The sequence below is a fragment of the Mytilus californianus genome, unplaced genomic scaffold, assembly GCF_021869535.1.
Source record: "Mytilus californianus isolate M0D057914Y unplaced genomic scaffold, xbMytCali1.0.p SCAF_5, whole genome shotgun sequence".
In the NCBI taxonomy this organism is placed as follows: domain Eukaryota; kingdom Metazoa; phylum Mollusca; class Bivalvia; order Mytilida; family Mytilidae; genus Mytilus; species Mytilus californianus.
The window spans coordinates 16,169,273-16,191,535 of NW_026262701.1; the positions used below are offsets into that span (position 1 = coordinate 16,169,273).

The window sequence follows — 22,263 nt, forward strand, 5'->3', positions numbered from 1 at the left end:
TAACTTTGCTTGCGGGACATGTGCCATTATAATTAGTCGTAAGTACAGTTGAACTGAATTAACTGAGGTTTAACCTTTTATACGTTGTGTAAAAATTTCGAACTTCGTGGCAACTGCCAAAGCACAAACTCCTTGATGACAGTCCAGTCCACCATCGGTGGATGTACATGTTTTACCAGAGTCACGAAAACGTAATACCAAATCTTGCGGTGAACTTTTATAAAGGAAAAACAATATAAATACTAAACACTACAAAAAAACACTCAACAATATACAGTCATTAATAATTTAAACGTTAACAAATAAATATTTTTTACAGATATGTAGCTATTACCAAGAAAGCAAATTCAATGCCAACAAAATCAAAGTATTTGAAATTGAAAAACAAAAAACAAAAAAATAATCATTTGTGTATACAGTTCGATCCTCATAAAGTCACTTATGCGTGAAGAAATGTAAAGCCGGATCAAGAATATGAAAGAGTCGGTTGGCAATTTTATGGATTGACCTGAGTAAAGAGGGTTCGTAAAACTCGTTGTTTTCTGCAAAGCATTCAGCGCATCTCCTATCGCATTCACAAAGATGGCGTCTGCAAAAATCTTCTGGTGCGTCACCTGCAAATAAATCAAATGGAATAAATTAGATTTTATAGACACGTTTATCCTAACCTAGGAGAAGAAAGAAATTCTGAGGAGTAAAACAATAAAATGTTACATTTTCCAGAAAAAAAAAACCAAGTCATGTAATTCTTACGACAAAATATAATACTTTCCTACCAAAATTACTTTCTTCGCATACTTGATGTTGGGTGTGTTTAACGACCTTGACTGGCTTTAAAGCCCTCGCATGGTCGGGATTTCGCATACTGATCCATACTTGAAGTATATCACATGAAGGTATATTTGACAATTTAGTTCTATTACAGACGATGATCACACACAGGCGATGTTATTGATAACTCTCGACATCATAAAGGTATATTATTTTCTTATATGTCGTAAAAATAATTCATTTTACCATGGAACTGTATATTTTACTTTCTCACTGTATATGTAAACAAAAATGTCGTACAATCTACTATACAGATAAACACATGAGATTACTACTAGAAATACGTAATAAAATATCTTTAAACCCGTTTTTATTCACTCCTGATTTAATCATCTAACTATGATAATCCTTCTAATTTAATTATATTTCCATGATTTTTTATATATTGATTTGTTTAACGTCCAATGGCAAATATTTCATGCATGAACAGGACGACACGATTTTTGAAGCGAACATTTTTATTTTGATTGAAGTGTCCGTTCGTCCTGACATCACACTTTTGTATCCTCTACGGCTCCTGTTTTTGTTAAACAGTGTCCGTTCGTCCTGACATCACACTTTTGTATCCTCTACGGCTCCTGTTTTTGTTAAACAGTGTCCGTTCGTCCTGACATCACACTTTTGTATCCTCTACGGCTCCTGTTTTTGTTAAACTTTCACAAGATCTGAGATTACTATAATACATGTTATAGTTATCTCATACAAGTTAAAGTAATCTCATACGAGAGGGGTTTACTTTTGCATGACCAGGAATTGTCTTAAAGCCATAATCAGTATGTTATGAAACTTTTTAGGGGAGGCAGTGTCCCTTAACAAATCGTGGACTTGTCCATTGCAATTGCAAAACAATTCAAACGAGAAGAGTTATGAACAAAACAACAAAGGGAAAACAAATATGATATACAGCAATAGAGACTACCACTGAATTACAGGCTCCTGACTTGGGACAGGCACATACAGAATGTGGCTCGGTCAAGTCTGACTTGGGACAGGCACATAAAGAATGTGGCTCGGTCAAGTCTGACTTGGGACAGGCACATAAAGAATGTGGCTCGGTCAAGTCTGACTTGGGACAGGCACATACAGAATGTGGCTCGGTCAAGTCTGACTTGGGACAGGCACATACAGAATGTGGCTCGGTCGAGTCTGACTTGGGACAGGCACATACAGAATGTGGCTCGGTCGAGTCTGACTTGGGACAGGCACATACAGAATGTGGCTCGGTCGAGTCTGACTTGGGACAGGCACATACAGAATGTGGCTCGGTCGAGTCTGACTTGGGACAGGCACATAAAGAATGTGGCTCGGTCGAGTCTGACTTGGGACAGGCACATACAGAATGTGGCTCGGTCGAGTCTGACTTGGGACAGGCACATACAGAATGTGGCTCGGTCGAGTCTGACTTGGGACAGGCACATACAGAATGTGGCTCGGTCGAGTCTGACTTGGGACAGGCACATACAGAATGTGGCTCGGTCAAGTCTGACTTGGGACAGGCACATACAGAATGTGGCTCGGTCGAGTCTGACTTGGGACAGGCACATACAGAATGTGGCTCGGTCGAGTCTGACTTGGGACAGGCACATACAGAATGTGGCTCGGTCGAGTCTGACTTGGGACAGGCACATACAGAATGTGGCTCGGTCGAGTCTGACTTGGGACAGGCACATACAGAGTCTGACTTGGGACAGGCACATACAGAATGTGGCTCGGTCGAGTCTGACTTGGGACAGGCACATACAGAATGTGGCTCGGTCGAGTCTGACTTGGGACAGGCACATAAAGAATGTGGCTCGGTCGAGTCTGACTTGGGACAGGCACATATAGAATGTGGCTCGGTCGAGTCTGACTTGGGACAGGCACATACAGAATGTGGCTCGGTCGAGTCTGACTTGGGACAGGCACATACAGAACGTGGCTCGGTCGAGTCTGACTTGGGACAGGCACATACAGAACGTGGCTCGGTCAAGTCTGACTTGGGACAGGCACATACAGAACGTGGCTCGGTCGAGTCTGACTTGGGACAGGCACATACAGAACGTGGCTCGGTCGAGTCTGACTTGGGACAGGCACATACAGAACGTGGCTCGGTCGAGTCTGACTTGAGACAGGCACATACAGAACGTGGCTCGGTCAAGTCTGACTTGGGACAGGCACATACAGAACGTGGCTCGGTCAAGTCTGACTTGGGACAGGCACATACAGAACGTGGCTCGGTCAAGTATGACTTGGGACAGGCACATACAGAACGTGGCTCGGTCAAGTCTGACTTGGGACAGGCACATACAGAACGTGGCTCGGTCAAGTCTGACTTGGGACAGGCACATACAGAACGTGGCTCGGTCAAGTCTGACTTGGGACAGGCACATACAGAACGTGGCTCGGTCAAGTCTGACTTGGGACAGGCACATACAGAACGTGGCTCGGTCAAGTCTGACTTGGGACAGGCACATACAGAACGTGGCTCGGTCAAGTCTGACTTGGGACAGGCACATACAGAACGTGGCTCGGTCAAGTCTGACTTGGGACAGGCACATACAGAACGTGGCTCGGTCAAGTCTGACTTGGGACAGGCACATACAGAACGTGGCTCGGTCAAGTCTGACTTGGGACAGGCACATACAGAACGTGGCTCGGTCAAGTCTGACTTGGGACAGGCACATACAGAATGTGGCTCGGTCAAGTCTGACTTGGGACAGGCACATACAGAATGTGGCTCGGTCAAGTCTGACTTGGGACAGGCACATAAAGAATGTGGATAGGTCAAGTCTGACTTGGGACAGGCACATACAGAATGTGGCTCGGTCAAGTCTGACTTGGGACAGGCACATAAAGAATGTGGCTCGGTCAAGCCTTTTTCAAGGAGATGTGAATTAATAAACTGATAAATGCAGAAGGTCAGTTTTGTTTTTGTATGGGAAACCGGCCCCAAAAATCACTCAGATCAAAACTTAAATTAGAAGGTGTACAACTACATGCTCTGAAGAAGAAATTATGCAAGTTGATTGAAGTCTGTCAAGCTCTTTAACAAGGAATTGTGGATTTATAAAGAGTTGCGAGGATCACGGCGACAACGCAAGTGACCCCGATGTACCTCTGCAGATTCGCTGTTAGACGACATAATAAATTTGGCCACAGTGAACCCATGTCTTGATGTACAATTAAATTACTATATGTTTCTTCAGCAACTTTTCTTTAGCTATCAAACTAAAAAAACATGTTGGCTTATACTAGTTATCTAATGAGAGTTGTAAAAGGGTATGAGTACGGAAGAACTGACAAATGTTCTCTATCTATTTGCACACACGACGACGTTGTACGAAAATACCATGATTTGTCCTCTGAAAACGATGAGAAATGATTTTCGAATTACTAAATCTTACTACAAGTTATTCCCATGTCGCTGAGAAACCACGAATATTTCGGCAAATATATACCACAGTGTGCTACTTTCTGGTCACCGTAACAGTCGTCATGTTGTGCGCAGCATCTGAAAAAAAAAAACACCAAAATGGTACAAATAACTATCTAAAGTAAATCATGACAAACTTCCTGGTGTATAATTAAAGTTCCTGCAGGTCAGATTGAGAACACAGCGTTCATCTTAAATGGTCCTCTTTTGCCATTTTCATCTTCAATTCCTTCTTCATTTATTGTAATTTTTGTCTAATGGGTTAACTTTTGGGACCCACTTTTTGAAGCCGAATATGTTTTGAAAATCTAAATTTAATCATGTTTTTTAAACATCTGGAACAGAATTAAAAGTACAAAATGTAACACTGAAAATGCGTATAGTTACTGATTATTAGTCATTTGACTTGTACTTTTCTAAATAAAAAAAATTCATGAACAGGCACAAAAAGTACAACAGGATCTGAAATAACTCATTACACAACACACAGAAGTCTACTCTAAATCTGCGAGGAAGAATGATAACGGGGCATGGACAAAAGCCCTTGCATTTCATTTAGGTAATGTAAAAGTTCGATGAAATCCTTAAAATAGTTTTCATTCGACTGTCATGAAATTTCTCAATCGCCAGAAGACCTTAGATATTATAGCACGATATTTGTTCATATATGTTGAAAGTTCTGACCTAGCAAATTCGATTGAATAAAAAGTTACTCATTCTGTAAGATTTCAAAGACTATGAAAAAAAAACTTACGAGTCAATAGGGTCTAAAACTACGCCACGACCACCCACGCCACAGTAATGTCCATATCCATAAAAGTCCGATGGGTCTCTGCCAGTGACTGCACCTACCATATCACCAAATTCGACAACATTTCGCTTTACTCTGCCACCATATATGACACCTAAAAAACAAATATTTGTTTATAATATAGTATCATATGTTTGTTAATGCTGTACGTCATTGTCTATCATTTCATGCAGGTGACAATTTTCGTTCAAACCCGGAAAATAATTAACAATCAACTTTCTTATTTAGAATAGACTATTCACTCAATATATGAGGGTCTGGATGGGGTCCTTCAATTGTGAATTCTTTAATTTTTTACGCCATTATTCTCTACTCTTTATACTTTCACACCCCATTATTCTCTATTCTTTACTTTTTGGCCTATTTTTCTCTGCTCTTTATTTTTTTTGGACTTTTATTCTCTATTCGGAAAACCCCACCCAGACCCTCATATATTGTGATCTATACTTTTCCCTTTTGTATGTAGAACTGAAAAGTAAAACTTATTCCGTTTGATGATATTTAAATGCTTTTTGTTAAAATATACTTTTTCACTTTTTTGGTCTTTTGGAAACTGTTTTTTTTTTTTGTGCTGTATTAAGACCCCTCTACCAAGAAATTTGTTTTGCATGCACATGTATAAAATTTGCGGATTTTATCCAATGCAATCATAGGGTTGAACGTTGTTTTCAATTTAGACTTATTTATATTTTTTCGTTTGGGCTTGTATTATATTTGCCTTCGGGTTTATATAATCCGTTCATCCTATTTCGACTCTTCAAAATTCAAGAGTCAATCCTAAATTGAGGTAAATTATATGGCCTTCCAAATACCGTGTCGATTCCTAACATCACTGAAGAGAAATTAATTGTCGAAATCCGGATATGGTGTACCAATTTTTGCACCTTATGTTTGCGGTATACCATCTTTTCCGCAAGTTTATTGTTTTTTGTTTGGTATTAAATTAATAATTAAGATCCATTGTGTTACATCTGGTGATCCGTATATTTGGCAATCGCCATGGCAGTCTGCAGGGTTTAAGAACATCTGTTGTTCGACCTGCTAGTCAAATTCGTTTTGTTAAAACATACTTTTTCACTTATTTGGTCTTTTGGAAAATGTTGTTTGTGCTGTATTAAGACCCTTCTACCAAGAAATTTGTTTTGCATGCACACGTATAAAAATTGCGGTTTTTATCCAACGCAATCATAGGTGTGAACGTTGTTTTCAATTTAGACTTGTTTATATTTTTTCGTTTGGGCTTGTATTATATTTGCCTTCGGGTTTATATGATCCGTTCATCCTATTTTGACTCTTTCAAAATTCAAAAGTCTATCCTAAATTGAGGTAAATTATATGGCCTTCCAAATACCGTTTCGATTCCTAACATCACTGAAGAGACATTAATTGTCGAAATCCGGATATGGTGTACAAATATATATATACAAGTCTAAATTGAAAACAACGTTCAAACCTATATACAAGTCTAAATTGAAAACAACGTTCAAACCTATGATTGCCGCGTTGGATAAAAACCGCAATTTTTATGCGTGTGCATGCAAAACAAATTTCTTGGTAGAAGGGTCTAAATACAGCACAAACAACATTTTCCAAAAGACCAAATGAGTGAAAAAGGATATTTTAACAAAACGCATTTGACTAGCAGGTCGAACAACTGATGTTCTTAAACCCTGCTGACTGCCATTGGCGATTGCCAAATAAACGGATCACAAGATGTAACAAAACAGATCTTATTATTAAATTATTACCAAACAGAAAACAATAAACTTGCGGAAAAGATGGTATACCGCAAACATGAGGTGCAAAAATTTGTACACCATATCCGGATTTCGACAATAAATGTCTCTTCAGTGATGTTAGGAATCGAAACGGTATTTGGAAGGATATATAATTTACCTCAATTTAGGACAGACTCTTAAATTTTGAAAGAGTCAAATAGGATGAACGGATCATATAAACCCGAAAGCAAATATAATACAAGCCCAAACGAAAAAATATAAACAAGTCTAAATTGAAAACAACGTTCAAACCAATGATTGCGTTGGATAAAAACCGCAATTTTTATACGTGTGCATGCAAAACAAATTTCTTGGTAGAAGGGTCTAAATACAGCACAAACAACATTTTCCAAAAGACCAAATGAGTGAAAAAGTATATTTTAACAAAACGCATTTGACTAGCAGGTCGAACAACTGACGTTCTTAAACCCTGCTGACTGCCATTAGCGATTGCCAAATAAACGGATCACAAGATGTAACAAAACAGATCTTATTATTAAATTATTACAAACAGAAAACAATAAACTTGCGGAAAAGATGGTATACCGCAAACATGAGGTACAAAAAATTTGTACACCATATCCGGATTTCGACAATTAATGTCTCTTCAGTGATGTTAGGAATCGAAACGGTATTTGGAAGGCCATATAATTTACCTCAATTTAGGATAGACTTTTGAATTTTGAAAGAGTCAAAATAGGATGAACGGATCATATAAACCCGAAGGCAAATATAATACAAGCCCAAACGAAAAAATATAAACAAGTCTAAATTGAAAACAACGTTCAAACCTATGATTGCGTTGGATAAAAACCGCAATTTTTATACTTGTGCATTCAAAACAAATTTCTTGGTAGAAGGGTCTAAATACAGCACAAACAACATTTTCCAAAAGACCAAATGAGTGAAAAAGTATATTTTAACAAAACGCATTTGACTAGCAGGTCGAACAACTGACGTTCTTAAACCCTGCTGACTGCCATTGGCGATTGCCAAATAAACGGATCACAAGATGTAACAAAACAGATCTTATTATTAAATTATTACCAAACAGAAAACAATAAACTTGCGGAAAAGATGGTATACCGCAAACATGAGGTGCAAAAATTTGTACACCATATCCGGATTTCGACAATTAATGTCTCTTCAGTGATGTTAGGAATCGAAACGGTATTTGGAAGGCCATATAATTTACCTCAATTTAGGATAGACTCTTGAATTTTGAAAGAGTCAAAATAGGATGAACGGATCATATAAACCCGAAGGCAAATATAGTACAAGCCCAAACGAAAAAATATAAACAAGTCTAAATTGAAAACAACGTTCAAACCTATGATTGCGTTGGATAAAAACCGTAATTTTTATACGTGTGCATGCAAAACAAATTTCTTGGTAGAAGGGTCTAAATACAGCACAAACAACATTTTCCAAAAGACCAAATGAGTAAAAAAGTATATTTTAACAAAACGCATTTGACTAGCAGGTCGAACAACTGGTGTTCTTAAACCCTGCTGACTGCCATTGGCAATTGCCAAATAAACGGATCACAAGATGTAACAAAACAGATCTTATTATTAAATTATTACCAAACAGAAAACAATAAACTTGCGGAAAAGATGGTATACCGCAAACATGAGGTGCAAAAATTTGTACACTATATCCGGATTTCGACAATTAATGTCTCTTCAGTGATGTTAGGAATCGAAACGGTATTTGGAAGGCCATATAATTTACCTCAATTTAGGACAGACTCTTGAATTTTGAAACAGTCAAATAGGATGAACGGATCATATAAACCCGAAGGCAAATATAATACAAGCCCAAACGAAAAAATATAAACAAGTCTAAATTGAAAACAACGTTCAAACCTATGATTGCGTTGGATAAAAACCGCAATTTTTATACGTGTGCATATATATATATAACTATATCTCGTCTAAACATCAGCCGAACAATGTTAGATCTGTAAATTTGTTTCGCAAATTTTTTGTTCTTCTCTCGCCGGGATTCGAACTCATGCTACTGAGATATCGTGACACCAAATCGCCTGCACTGTATCCGACGCGCTAGACCACATGACCACCTAGGCTTCACAATAATAATGCTTTCGGTGGCCGGGTATTACCTTTGCTCGTCAGTGTTAATCTAGCGTCGTAATACAGTACATGATATATAAGACATGAAGATGGAATTGTTACAGATCAGCTGAAATATCTATTGTAAAGGATCCTACAAATTACTGCAAGATACAGTCACAGAAATAATTATATTTATAAGTACGTCTGAACCAGTGACAACTCTACAACAGATTTATCCATCGGATCACCAGCAGTGATGGTGATACATGGTTGTGTACATTCTGTACATACAACTAGTCTAAACATCAGCCCAATAATGTAAGATCTGTAAATTTGCTTTCGCAAATTTTTTGTTCTTCCCTCGCCGGGATTCGAACTCATGCTACTGAGATATCGTGACACCAAATCGCCTGCACTGTATCCGACGCGCTAGACCACACGACCACCTAGGTTTCACAATAATAAAGCTTTCGGTGGCCGGGTGTTACCTTTCCTCGTCAGTTTTAATCTAACGTCGTAATACAGTACATGATATATAAGGCATGAAGATGGAATTGTTACAGATCAGCTGAAATATCTATTGTAAAGGATCCTACAAATTAATGCAAGATATACAGTTTCGCATTATGTGCAGCACACGTTGATGGGTTGGTGCAGACAGGTGAGCAAACATTTTTGTTTTTCACCTCATAATCGGCAATTTATTAGTTACTTTTCTTTCAAAGATATTTATATAAAAATAAGGAGATGTGGTATGATTGCCAATGAGACAACTATCCACTAAAATTCAAATGAAGTGGATGTAAGCAATTATAGGCAACCATACGGCCTTCAACAATGAGAAAAACCCATACCATATAGTCGGCTATAAAAGGCCCCGACATGAAAAATTTGGAACAATTCAATTGAGAAAACTAACGGCCTAATTTATAACAAAACAATTTACGAAAAACAAATATGACCGAAATGAACCAACGATAACCACTGAACTACAGGCTCCTGACTTGGGACAGGCACATAAAGAATGTTGCGGGGTTAAACATGTTTGTGAGCGCTCAACCCTCCCCTAACCTGGGACAGTGGTGTAACAGCACAACATAAGAACAAACTATAAAAATCAGTTGAAAAAGGCTTAACTCATCAGATCGATACAAAGAAAAACATTAAACAAAATCAGACAGGACGTGGCAGGGTATATACCCATCTCTCATCCCTAAAAACAAAAAGACACTATAAGATCTGAGAGTATCTTCATTCTAAACAACTAAAAATGAAAAAGAAACAAATATAATGCACAACATTCATTGGAAAGTAAGAAAAAGTGAACATTTGCGACAAGTACTTCAAATTGTGACTTTTTTTGTTCAAATTGATGAACAAACCCCAATTTAAAAATTGTTTCTCCTTACTTTTTCCCAATTTTCAATCTGTTTAACAATTGCATGCAAACACACTGACAGAAAATCTAATTTATAGGTGAACTGTGGTTTGATACATATTTTGCGGTGTACTGTGTTGTCAGGTGTCCCGATCATTTATAGTGTACTTAGGTTTCTGGATCAATAAAGAGACAAAATTAAACTTAAGCTTAAACAAAAGTTGACCACCAATAATTGTTTTAAAAAATAAACAACACAAAAACCAATATGATCTTTCCAAATGTAAGCTCCAAAAAGGGAAATTGTTTTGCTCTGCAATTTCTTTCTCTATGACCTGCTGATATGAACTTCGTCCGCGACAACTATCCACAATCAATGTATGCTTTATGTTTTGTATAACCTGATGGTCAAAAGGTAGAAACCTGGAGTTACTTGATAAAATTGAAAAATTATTAGCAAATCTCTGTAACCACCAACCAAGTTGCGGCACGCATAGTCTCAGACTTTCTTGAAATTTTGTTTGTTGGTAGCTATCGATAAACATACAAAACATATGTTGACAAAAAAATTTGTTTATGTCCTCGTTACCATGGTAACCGGTCCCTTGGATTTTGCCTCAAAAATGCATATTTTGACGTAGAAAAATGGTCAATTTTAAGCAGTTATCATGCACATATTTTAATTTTGATGAATATTTTGACATCTGTTCATTAAAATATAACACTTAAAGAGTAAGATGAAAGATAAAATTTAATTTTAATAAAATGGGTAGAAGGGGGCAGCACTGATTGACATAAGGGAACTTTCATTGTATACAAGAAGGTAAATTATAGGCATTTTGCATGCCTATATTTCACATTTTTGCATCCACACACATTTATATATAGGTTATAAATGTAAACTATCACTGTTGCCTAGGAATAATTTACAACTAAAAGTTTGGGATTCAGGTTGCTAGGATGGTTGCTATGGGAAAATAAAAGTGTCATTTTTGTTATTTTGTAAAAGAATTTTGACCTTGTTATTAAAATAGCTCATAAACAGCGACAGACGAAGGATGAAAATCACTTGAAAAATGTTGCGCATTCAATGACCTTCAGTTTGACCCAAAGGTCAAAGGTTTTTGATGACCTTGACCTTTGAACTTGAGTATTTTTTTTATTAAATTTTGTCAAAAATTGTAACATATAAACCAATACCGTATATAGAAAAAGTGTTCAGAATGATTATTGCTTTTATGTGGTAATAAAGCGAAATGTCAGAGTTCAAGGTCATATCAAAAGTTCTTAGCAACGACTCTTACTAGATATAAAAGTACCTAGCAACCATTCATATTAGGGTTCAGATTAATATGAACTATGATATAGATCCTAATTGAAAGATAAGGGGTCAATATTGTCACCATAGACTTTATCCGATATTCTCATATAGTAAGAAAATGCCTAGCAACCATCAATGTTTTGGTCCCTTGGGTCAAAATTCCGAAATTTTAAAACTAAACTTGTTCTGACTTGAAATACAAATGCTGTTTTTTCCAGGCATATATATAGGTTTACAACAGTGGTCAATATCGTTACAAAATTCTTTTGTAGCCATTCTCATATTGTGGAAAATGACTAACAACCATAAATTTTTATGTCACCGTAGACAAAAGGTACAAAAAAATCTTTCTGATCATGATTCAAAGATCTTTCCTCTTGTGACTCTTAAGAGCCTTTTGAGGTTTATACAAACACTGGGCGTTAGTCATTGTCATCATTTTATACATTGTCCGTCTAAAATATTTCCCTTTGAAACTGCATAATCAAATGTTAGTGATAATGCATATATGTAGCATATATTCTGTAAACGCCCCTTATTCTGTTACTACCTGATAACAATTATGGCTGGTACAAATAAAATAAAACACTGAAATTCAAACGATAGCTCTTGGCTTAATTCACAAAAATTAAAGCAGTTAGAGCAAGACAGAAATGTTATGGGTAGTAGGTATTGATCTATCGTAAAATTTTCAGAACAACTGGACAACATTAAATGTCAGCTTTGAGCAAATTTCGCAGTTATTTTACTTCAAAACTTTTTTTAATAAAAAGTTAAAAAAAAAGTTGAAATGACTTTAACGATTTTTACCCTTTTTAATTTTGCGAGCCTAGACTACAGGGCCAATTGAGCTTTCTCATCTCTAATCGTCCGTCGTCGTCGTCTTTAAACTTTTGCAAAAGTCTTGTCCTTTGAAATTACTGGGCACATTGCAACCAAAACATATCATTCTTATGGTATATAGATAAAGAACGTATGAAGGGACATAAATACACTATAATATGAAATAAGGAACACGTCAGAATAATAATTTGATTTTGCGTTTTTGCTTGAAATGTTATTCTAATTTTGTTGTATCAATTTCACGCAAAAATACTAGTTGAATCATAATACAGCTTCCTTGGGGCCTCATGTTTTACTTGTTTGGTCTTAATCTTGAAACTTCAATAAATTGATAGAAAGTAATACCCCCATCACACTAGGACCACGATCCCGCTACGACCTCAGAAATTATGAAAAATTCTGGAAGTCGTTGTAAGATCGTGGTGGTCGTGGTAAGGTCGTAGTAGGACGTGCCAAGGTCTTCATGATCGTGGTGGTCCACAACCAACCTTGAACATGCTCAAAACATTCGTAGTACTGTCGCGGCCAAAACTAGTTGTAGTAAAAGCGTAGGAAGGTCGTAGTAAGGACGTTGTAAGATCGGGATGGGCGTAGAAGCATCGTATTGGAAATCGTGGTGCAATCGGGAAGCCAACAGAAAAGATTTCGCTGCGACCTTACTACGATTTCACTGCGACTATCCCGATTTCACAACGTCTTTATTATGCTTCTACTAAGATAATGATATGATAATACTGCAAAGAGGAAGAAAATAGTACGCTGCCGTCCTAAGTAGCACCTTACTACGATACTACTAAGTCCTAGCCACGATAATTGCACGACCTCATTCTGTTGATATTAAAACGGATGCAAAAACTTCTACCTGTAGTTCAACCATGGACACACATGAGCAAAACCTATTTCTGCAATCTTTAATTCAGCTACACTGTATCAATTTGGCTGATCAGGATTCACTTTTAGTTATAAGAAGAAGGAGAAGACACACTAGACAGCGTAGGTCTTGTTGGGTACGCCCTTGGCTTTATGTTGAAAGAAGACTCCAGTTTGGGCATTGCGACCGACTTATGAAAGAATTAAGAACGGAGGATCAACAGTCATTCTTTATTTTTTTAAGGATGCCTCCAGAAACGTTTGATGAACTTTTGAACAAATTAAGTCCTCGAATACAGAAGATATACACACGATTCAGAAAGACACTAAATCCCGGTCTGAAAGTTACTATTACCTTAATTAAGGAACTTAGCTTCTTGCAATAGGTATCCAACCCTTCGCTACGATTTCAGAGTCGCGGGCAATACAAAAAGTACTTTTACTTCTGAGGTTTGCCAGGCAATTTCAGAGAAGATGGATCGTGTCACAGTTTGTGGCGCACTCGATGAAAAGCATGTTGCTGTTACGGAAGCCCGCCTTAAAGCGGATCCTTGTTTAATAACTATAAAGTGCTCCTTGCCTTGGTGAATGCGGATTACACATTTTTATGGATAGCAGGGGCGGATCCAGCCATTTTTAAAAGGGGGTTCCCAACCAAGGATAAAGGGGGGTTCCAACTTATGTCCCCATTCAAATGCATTAATCGTCAAGAAAAAAGGGGGGTTCCAACCACCGGAACCCCCCCCTCTCGATCCGTAACTGGATAGATGTAGGAGGATATGGTTCCATGTCAGACGCCCAGATTTACAACGCGTCAGAATCAAAGGAGTGTTTTGAAGATAATACTATTGGATTTCCAGAATCAGATCCCAGACCTAATGACGACTTGAACATATCAAACTCCATCTTGGATGACAACGCATTTGGGCTGAGAACTTATTTGATAACACCATAGTCTTGCGTGCATTGTATATTTCTTATTTATTTACTCTTGTAGCTATACATAGCAAATTCTTTATTAATATATGTTTACACTCAATGACGATTGCTACCAAAAATCGTCATTAAAGGGTTATAACTCTAATAAGGGGTCGTCAGACAATTCAAGCATGATGAATTATTTGTAATATAATTATTATTGTCTTGCTGATATTTTTTGTAATTTAAAGTTTCTTTATGATATTTTTTATATCAGGCAAAGACGCAAAAAAAAAGAGATAAAAATCGTCATTTAAGGGCAATAACTCCATAAGGAATCATCTGACGATCTACCAAGTTCAATTTTTGTAGATCTTGTGTTACTGATCATTTTTTATATTCAATGTTTGTCTCTATCTTTTTTATTTGTCAAGATAATAGGCAAACATGAAAAAAAAGGTTAAAATTCGTCATTGAAGGGCAGCAACTCCTATAAGAAGTTGTCGAACAGTTTTGATGTAAATAGACAATAGGTAGATCTCATCATTCGGAATAGTTTAGCCCCTGTCAAATTTTCTCTGTTTATAACAGTTTTCATGATGATAGACAAAATTTGCATTTTACCCCTTTGTTCTATTTTTAGTCATGTCAGCCATCATGGGACAAATTTGTTAAAGGACATACCCTAATGATGATTGAGGCCAAGTCTGGTTAAGGGTAAACGATACAGTTTTGATCCCACGGTGATTTTTTTACAAAAATTTGCATACAAGCTATTTTTCACTTAGTTAATTCAGATATGTAATAAAAAAATATACCTTCATGTGCTTAATTTAGAGATAAATGGGGTCCAATTTTTAGACATTTATTATAATTTTCGGTTTCTTGGACATTTCTATCCTTTGGAAAGACATTCTTTTTTGTTTTAAAAGATAAACACATGCGGATTTTGTAAAATAATTTGGAATATCTGCGTTACAAAGGTATGCTCTTAATTTGTGTAACAATTTTTTTTAAATAATTCATTTTTATTAAAATTTCATGATTTTGGTAAAAAAAAAAACGGCATTTTTTGCTGCATATTAATCTAATTTAAAAAAAAAATCATCGGTGATTTTTTCATAAAATTTGGTACAAATAATCTTTATGCAGTATCAAGTCAAATGTCCTTTTAAAAAAGAGGGGTCCATGTACTCGTTTTCAAGCTAATGATGAAATTCACTCGAAAAATGCATCTTTTCCCGATATGTCGCCGTTTGACGAGGGGCGTTAAGGGGTATCTGCACGGAAGAACGCGAAATAAAATTGCCATTTCACGAAGAACGAACAATTAAAAATTTCATGCATGTTGATCTTTTTACCGATTTCACGAAACACGGCGAATAACGAACCTTTTTCACGGCTGCACGTTAAATAAAAATGGCAAAACACGTTGCACGAAAATAACCCTTTACCACCCTCTTTGACATCGCGAAAAATAACATATTACGTTAGCAACGTCATTACCTCCCTGTAACTGTATCGTATGTCCTTAAATTTGGCCTATTACATTCGGAGGTGAAGATTTTTGTAAAAGTTGACGACGACAGACGCAATGTGATGGGAAAATCTCACTTGGCCCTGTGGGCCAGGTGAGCTAAAAAAAGTAAATTTTGCAGAACACACAATGTATTTTTTTTAAAGAAAGATTTTTTTTAATTATCCACTATTAGAATACAATCATAGCAATTGAGCTGATTCAGAGTAGTTCTTTTAGCTAGGGAAGACCATTTTATATTCTGTGATGGGGATAAGAGATGCTTAATGAAATGAATGTGATGGTGTCTAGAACTGAAGATCAATAATATTGCCCAAGACATGCTGAAAAGGAATTTTCTGTACATTCAGATGCACATCAGCCACATACGATTTGAAATAGGAAATAGGTGATTACACAATGAAAATCGTTTTTTTTTTCGACGGAAAAAAGAATGAAATGAGTAACCCAGCCTTATAACGTGTGAACATTATTGTTTTGTCTATGCAAAACCTCTTGCCCATAAGCCCAACCCCAACCAAAGAAATAAATTGGTCGTCCTCTTAGCAGTTCTGTTCCTTTTGTCTTGTTCTTGTAGATCCAAAGAACCAATCTTAAAAATAACCTTTGGTGTCTGGTGGAGAGTTGTCTCATTGGCAATCACACCACATCTTTTAATTTTTGTTTTTGAATTTGAAATCAATCCCTAGAAATTGAATTTGCCATATGATTTACTATTCTGTATTATACATGTGTTCTTAAAGAAAACTGCATGTTTAATATTCTTTTATTTCTGTTTTTTGTCCCAAAGAAACCGAAAATACTTTGTTGCTAGGCAGTTTTCCAATATTAATAAATGTTTGCTAGGCACTTTGCCGATATAAATGAATGGTTGCTAGGCTTTTTTCCAATATAAATGAATGCTTGCTTAAAACGTATGTGATGAAATCCACCCTTGGCCTTTTAGTTAATGTCTATGTAATAGTTTATATAGTCCTGAATCAAAACATTTATGGTTACTTGGTACTTTTTATACGACCGCAAAAAAATTTTGTGGTCGTATATTGGTATGACGTTGGCGTCGTCGTCGTCGTCGTCGTCGTCGTCGTCGTCCGTCGTCGTCGTCCGGCGTCGTCGTCCGAATACATATTGGTTTTCGCACTCTAACTTTAGTTTAAGTGAATGGATCTTTTTGAAATTTGACCATAAGGTTAAATACCACAAAAGGAAGGTTGGGATTGATTTTGGGGGTTATGGTACCAACAGTTAAGGAATTAGGGGCCAAAAATTAGCATTTTCTAGTTTCCAGACAATAACTGTGGAACGGTGTATGGATCTCTCTGAAATTATACTACAAGTTTCCATACCACAAAGGGATGGTTAGGATTTGCTTTGGGGGTTATGGCTCAAACTGTTTAGGAATTAGGGGCAAAAAAGGGGGAAAAACAAGGTTGTCCTGGTTAATGGACAAATACTTTAGTACAAAACATAATTTAAAGCAGTGTAAGGGAGATAAATCAAATACATCATTGAAATTATCTCCCTTACACTGCTTTTAAATTATGTATAAAGTAATGGTTAATGAACAATAAAGATAATCTAAAACAGTGTAAGGGAGGTAATCCAAATACAACGTTTTGGTTACTTCCCTTACACTGCTTTTAAATTATGTTTTAAGAAATGCATATTTATAAAGGAAGACCAGTAAAAATATCTGCAAATGTTTTCATCTTTTTTTTTTACAAAAAAATCCATATGAAAGATTTGACACTATATTTTTATTAATTCTATTATAAAATAGATTAAGTTAGCACTATGGTAAATTTAAATGGGTAATTATGGTTGCCAACTCCATTGGAAATTTGAATTGAGATTATGACCATATCTTGAGGGAAAGAATTTTTTGGGGGGAAAAAGGGGGGGGGGATAAAAAGAAATTGTGGGGGGCCAATTTTTTCTCATTTCAGATTTCAGAAATTAAAAAGAATTATTCTTCAAATATTATTTTTTTTTCAAATGTCAAATATTGAAAAATTTCAAGAAGTAATCTTTAATTGCACAGTATGGTGCATTAGATTTGTAAAATCTTTGATCACATTTATTTATTTGTTATGCCGAATCTAACAGTGTATTTAGATTTTTAATTTTGGGTCCAGTTTTCAAATTGGTCTACATTAATGTCCAAAGGGTCCAAAATTAAACTTTGTTTGATTTTAGTAAAAATTGAATATATGAGGTTCTTTGATATGCTGAATCTAATCATGTATTTAGATTTTTGATTTTTGGCCCAGTTTTCAAGTTGGTCCAAATTGGGGTCCAAAATTAAACTTTGTTTGATTTCAACAAAAATTGAATATATGGGGTTCTTTGATATGCTGAATCTAACCATGTATTTAGATTTTTTATTTGTGGACCCCGTTATCTAATTGGTTCATATTGAGGTCAAAAGGGTCCAAAATTAAACTTTGTTTGATTTCATCTAAAATTGAATTATTGGGGTTCTTTGATATTCCAAATCTAACCGTGTATTTAGGTTTTTAATTTTGGGTCCTGTTTTTTAAATTGGTCTACATTGAGGTCCAAAGGGTCCAAAATTAAACTTAGTTTGATTTTAACAAAAATTGAATTCTTGGGGTTCTTTGATTTGCTGAATCTAAACATGTGTTTAGATATTTGATTATGGGCCCAGTTTTCAAGTTGGTCCAAGATAGGGTCCAGTATTTAAACTTTGTTTGATTTCAACAAAAATTGAATATATGGGGTTCTTTGATATGCTGAATCTAAACATGTATTTAGATTTTTGATTATGGGCCCAGTTTTCAAGTTGGTCCAAATTGGGGTCCAAAATTAAACTTTGTTTGATTTCAACAAAAATTGAATATATGAGGTTCTTTGATATGCTGAATCTAACCATGTATTTAGATTTTTTATTTGTAGGCCCCGCTATCAAATTGGTTCATATTGAGGTCAAAAGGGTCCAAAATTAAACTTTGTTTGATTTCATCGAAAATTGAATTATTGGGGTTCTTTGATATGCCAAATCTAACCGTGTTTTTAGATTTTTAATTTGGGTCCCGTTTTTTAAATTGGTCTTCATTGAGGTCCAAAGGGTCCAAAATTAAACTTAGTTTGATTTTAACAAAAATTGAATTCTTGGGGTTCTTTGATATGCTGAATCTAAACATGTGTTTAGATTTTTGATTATGGGCCCAGTTTTCAAGTTGGTCCAAGTTGGGGTCCAAAATTAAACTTTTTTTTATTTCAACAAAAATTGAATATATGGGGTTCTTTGATATGCTGAATCTAACCATGAATTTAGAATTTTTATTTGTGGGCCCCGCTATCAAATTTGTTCATATTGAGGTCAAAAGGGTCCAAAATTAAACTTTGTTTGATTTCATCAAAAATTGAATTATTGGGGTTCTTTGATATTCCAAATCTAACCGTGTATTTAGATTTTTAATTTTAAGTCCCGTTTTTTAAATTGGTCTACATTAAGGTCCAAAGGGTCCAAAATTAAACTTAGTTTGATTTTAGCAAAAATTGAATTCTTGGCGTTCTTTGATATGCTGAATCTAAACATGTGTTTAGATTTTTGATTATGGGCCCAGTTTTCAAGTTTGTCCAAGTTGGGGTCCAAAATTAAACTTTGTTTGATTTTAACAAAAATTGAATATATGGGGTTCTTTGATATGCTGAATCTAACCATGTATTTTGATTTTGGACATTGGACCATAATAGGTAAATTAAAAAAATTCAAGTTCTTAGACCACATTCTTTCTGTGTCAGAAACCTATGCTGTGTCAAATATTTAATAACAATCCAAATTCAGAGCTGTATCAAGCTTGAATGTTGTGTCCATACTTGCCCCAACTGTTCAGGGTTCGACCTCTGCGGTCGTATCAAGCTGCGCCCCAGCGAAGCATTTTATTTTATATCAAATAAGGGAGGTTGCTAAGCACTTTTGACATGACCTTGACTTCTTACTGTTGATCTGTTAACAAAATAGTGGCTTTAAACGTCCGGAACATTTCCCCCTTGTATTTTATGCTTCTTTCTATTATCTTTTCTTACAAAATTCAATTAATAAACACAAATAACCATAAATTTGACCCAAGGTCAAAAGTCATTGATGACCTTGACCTTTGGTCAAATTTATGGTTATTTATTTGCCAATAGTTTGCACATCATAGTCATTCAATAGTTATTACTTTTTGGGGATTATCTTAATAACATCGTTAAATTTCAGAGGTAAAAAGGTAAAAAATGACACATTTTGGTTTCCATAGCAACCATCCTAGCACCCTAAATCCCAAACATTTTGTTATAATTTATTGACTAGAAACATTGATACTTTTATTTATAACCACAGCTTAAATGGAGGTGGATGCAAAAATGTATATTTTGTTCATGCAAAATGTGTACAATTTGCCTCTAGAAATATTATGAAAAATGACCTCCACTCCTGCGGTTGCGACAATATTCAGCAAAAATATTGTTATATATGACATCGCTGTTTTGTTTTTGAGTATCATGTTTCTGAAACATATTGTTAAATATCATTAAATAAAATCTGGTTTTGATTCCGAATGACTGCAAAGTAGTTGTTTTTTTCAATGCTAAATTCCCTGAAATGTACCGGAAAAATCATTGACTTTAATTTCAAAGATTTACATTTAATTTTAAGGTCTATAGGCAAGATCACATTAAGAACAGTTAACTATTATATTTGTATACTTACTTATCAAACAAATAGTGACAATTACAGGCAGATTGAGTTTCAGAGCACTGCAACCCATTCCTAAAACAAATTCAAATTCATTTTAAGTTATTTTATTTCTCACATTTTAAATTTCTATGATGAAAAGCACCAATAACAAGCGAACATTTTCTCGCTTATATTTCTTTTTTTTTTTTCTGCCTCATTTTTTGTTTTGCAGTTAAATGATTTATATACGTTCTTCTGCACTATCAAATTGTTTGGTGAAAAATTGATTGGTGATTGCTCTCAATCTTTTCAGACGTGTCTCGTGGTTAAGGCAGCCTGGATCACTATTAATATAAAAACAAAAAATATGGGGTATCCATCCATGACACAAAATCAGTACATGCACAGCAAAAAAACACAAAAGCAAAGGAACAACGCTTTTATTGTTTTTCTTCATCTCAAAGTGACATTAAGGCCTTCAACACGGAGCAAAAAAAATCTCACCTTTGCTTATCGAAATGATTTGCAATAAAAACACTACATTTTGCATGCAGTTAACAATAAGGAACTTCATTGAATGGCATTGTCTCGCAGAATAACGTCATGGAAACTCACAAGGCTCACATTTGTTTCCAAATGGTGATGTTTATTTCAAGTCATATTGACATTGAAAATTTTACCTTGAAACACAGAGGAAAAGTGCATAAAAAATGATTGCAAACAACTTGCATATAACCCCGTCCAACCTTTCCAAACTCACCATACACCAATAAAAAAAAATTGCAACCTGGATGAAAATTAAACTGAGGTACACAATAAATAAAAAAAAACCATTGATACTTATTATATAAAAACAACATGAGTACATACCTTCGTGGGTATTTCATACATTCGTGGTTTTTGTTATGCCATCACTATATGAAGTAAGCAGATAATATCATGTAATTGGCTTTGGGGGATATATCGTAATTAATATTACATTGATAGAAATCCGGAAGATCTAAGGCAATAAATACTGAGCATCAAAATCCACGCATGTAACTGTTAATTGACTAGGGGGATATATATTCTTTTTTACAATTTACAATTTACAACAACTAAAGAATCAACCACATTTCGAAGAAATTAATTTTCTAATTAACTTTAATATTTTAAAACTTTCTTTAATATTAGGTAGGTTTTTTTACCTGTGAAAGTACCTACCACGCGCAGGTTTGAATTTACAACCTCAGTGTTGACAGGCTAGTGGAACGGTAAATGAACTACTAAGACAACCTTGCCACATGAGCCCCTTGGTCATTTCATAGAGATACATGATTCACGGTTTAATAATTAGACGTCCTGGTTAAGTTTTAAAAGGTTCATCTAATACAAAGTGTCAGCAGCATGACTTTAACCAAAACGCTTTAAATCTATATGTTATATATACCAAGTACCAGAAGTCCATTACTAGAAAAATTCTACTACATATACTTTAAGGGCGACAATCAAAACCAATATAACCCTAATAAACGTAGTTAATATAAAAATTAGGAGATGATGAATGGCTACTTAACGTCCAGCGGCAGATTAATATGCATATTCAGAACGAGAAAACAAATGTGGTATGATTGCCAATGAGACAACTATCCACCAGAGTTCAAATGAATTAATTGTAGGCAATTATAGGCAACCGTACAGCCTTCAACAATGAGAAAAATTCATACCGTATAGTTGGCTATAAAAGGCCCCGACATGAAAAATTTGAAACAATTTAAAATAGAAAACTAACGGCCTAATTTATAACAATACAATTTACG

General features: G+C 35.5%; 1 protein-coding gene across 1 annotated transcript; it reads right to left on the minus strand.

The window, feature by feature from the left end:
• Window positions 1-202: 202 nt before the first annotated feature.
• LOC127701099 (acidic phospholipase A2 Cc1-PLA2-like) lies at window positions 203-21,695 on the minus strand. Its single transcript, XM_052204908.1, has 5 exons — window positions 21,652-21,695; window positions 20,498-20,557; window positions 4,998-5,148; window positions 4,215-4,321; window positions 203-614 (listed from the first exon to the last, which is right to left on the minus strand). The coding sequence occupies exons 2-5, from the start codon at window positions 20,553-20,555 to the stop codon at window positions 436-438; spliced, it is 495 nt and encodes a 164-aa protein (XP_052060868.1). The 5' UTR covers window positions 20,556-20,557; window positions 21,652-21,695; the 3' UTR covers window positions 203-435.
• Between the last annotated feature and the right edge of the window lie 568 nt (window positions 21,696-22,263).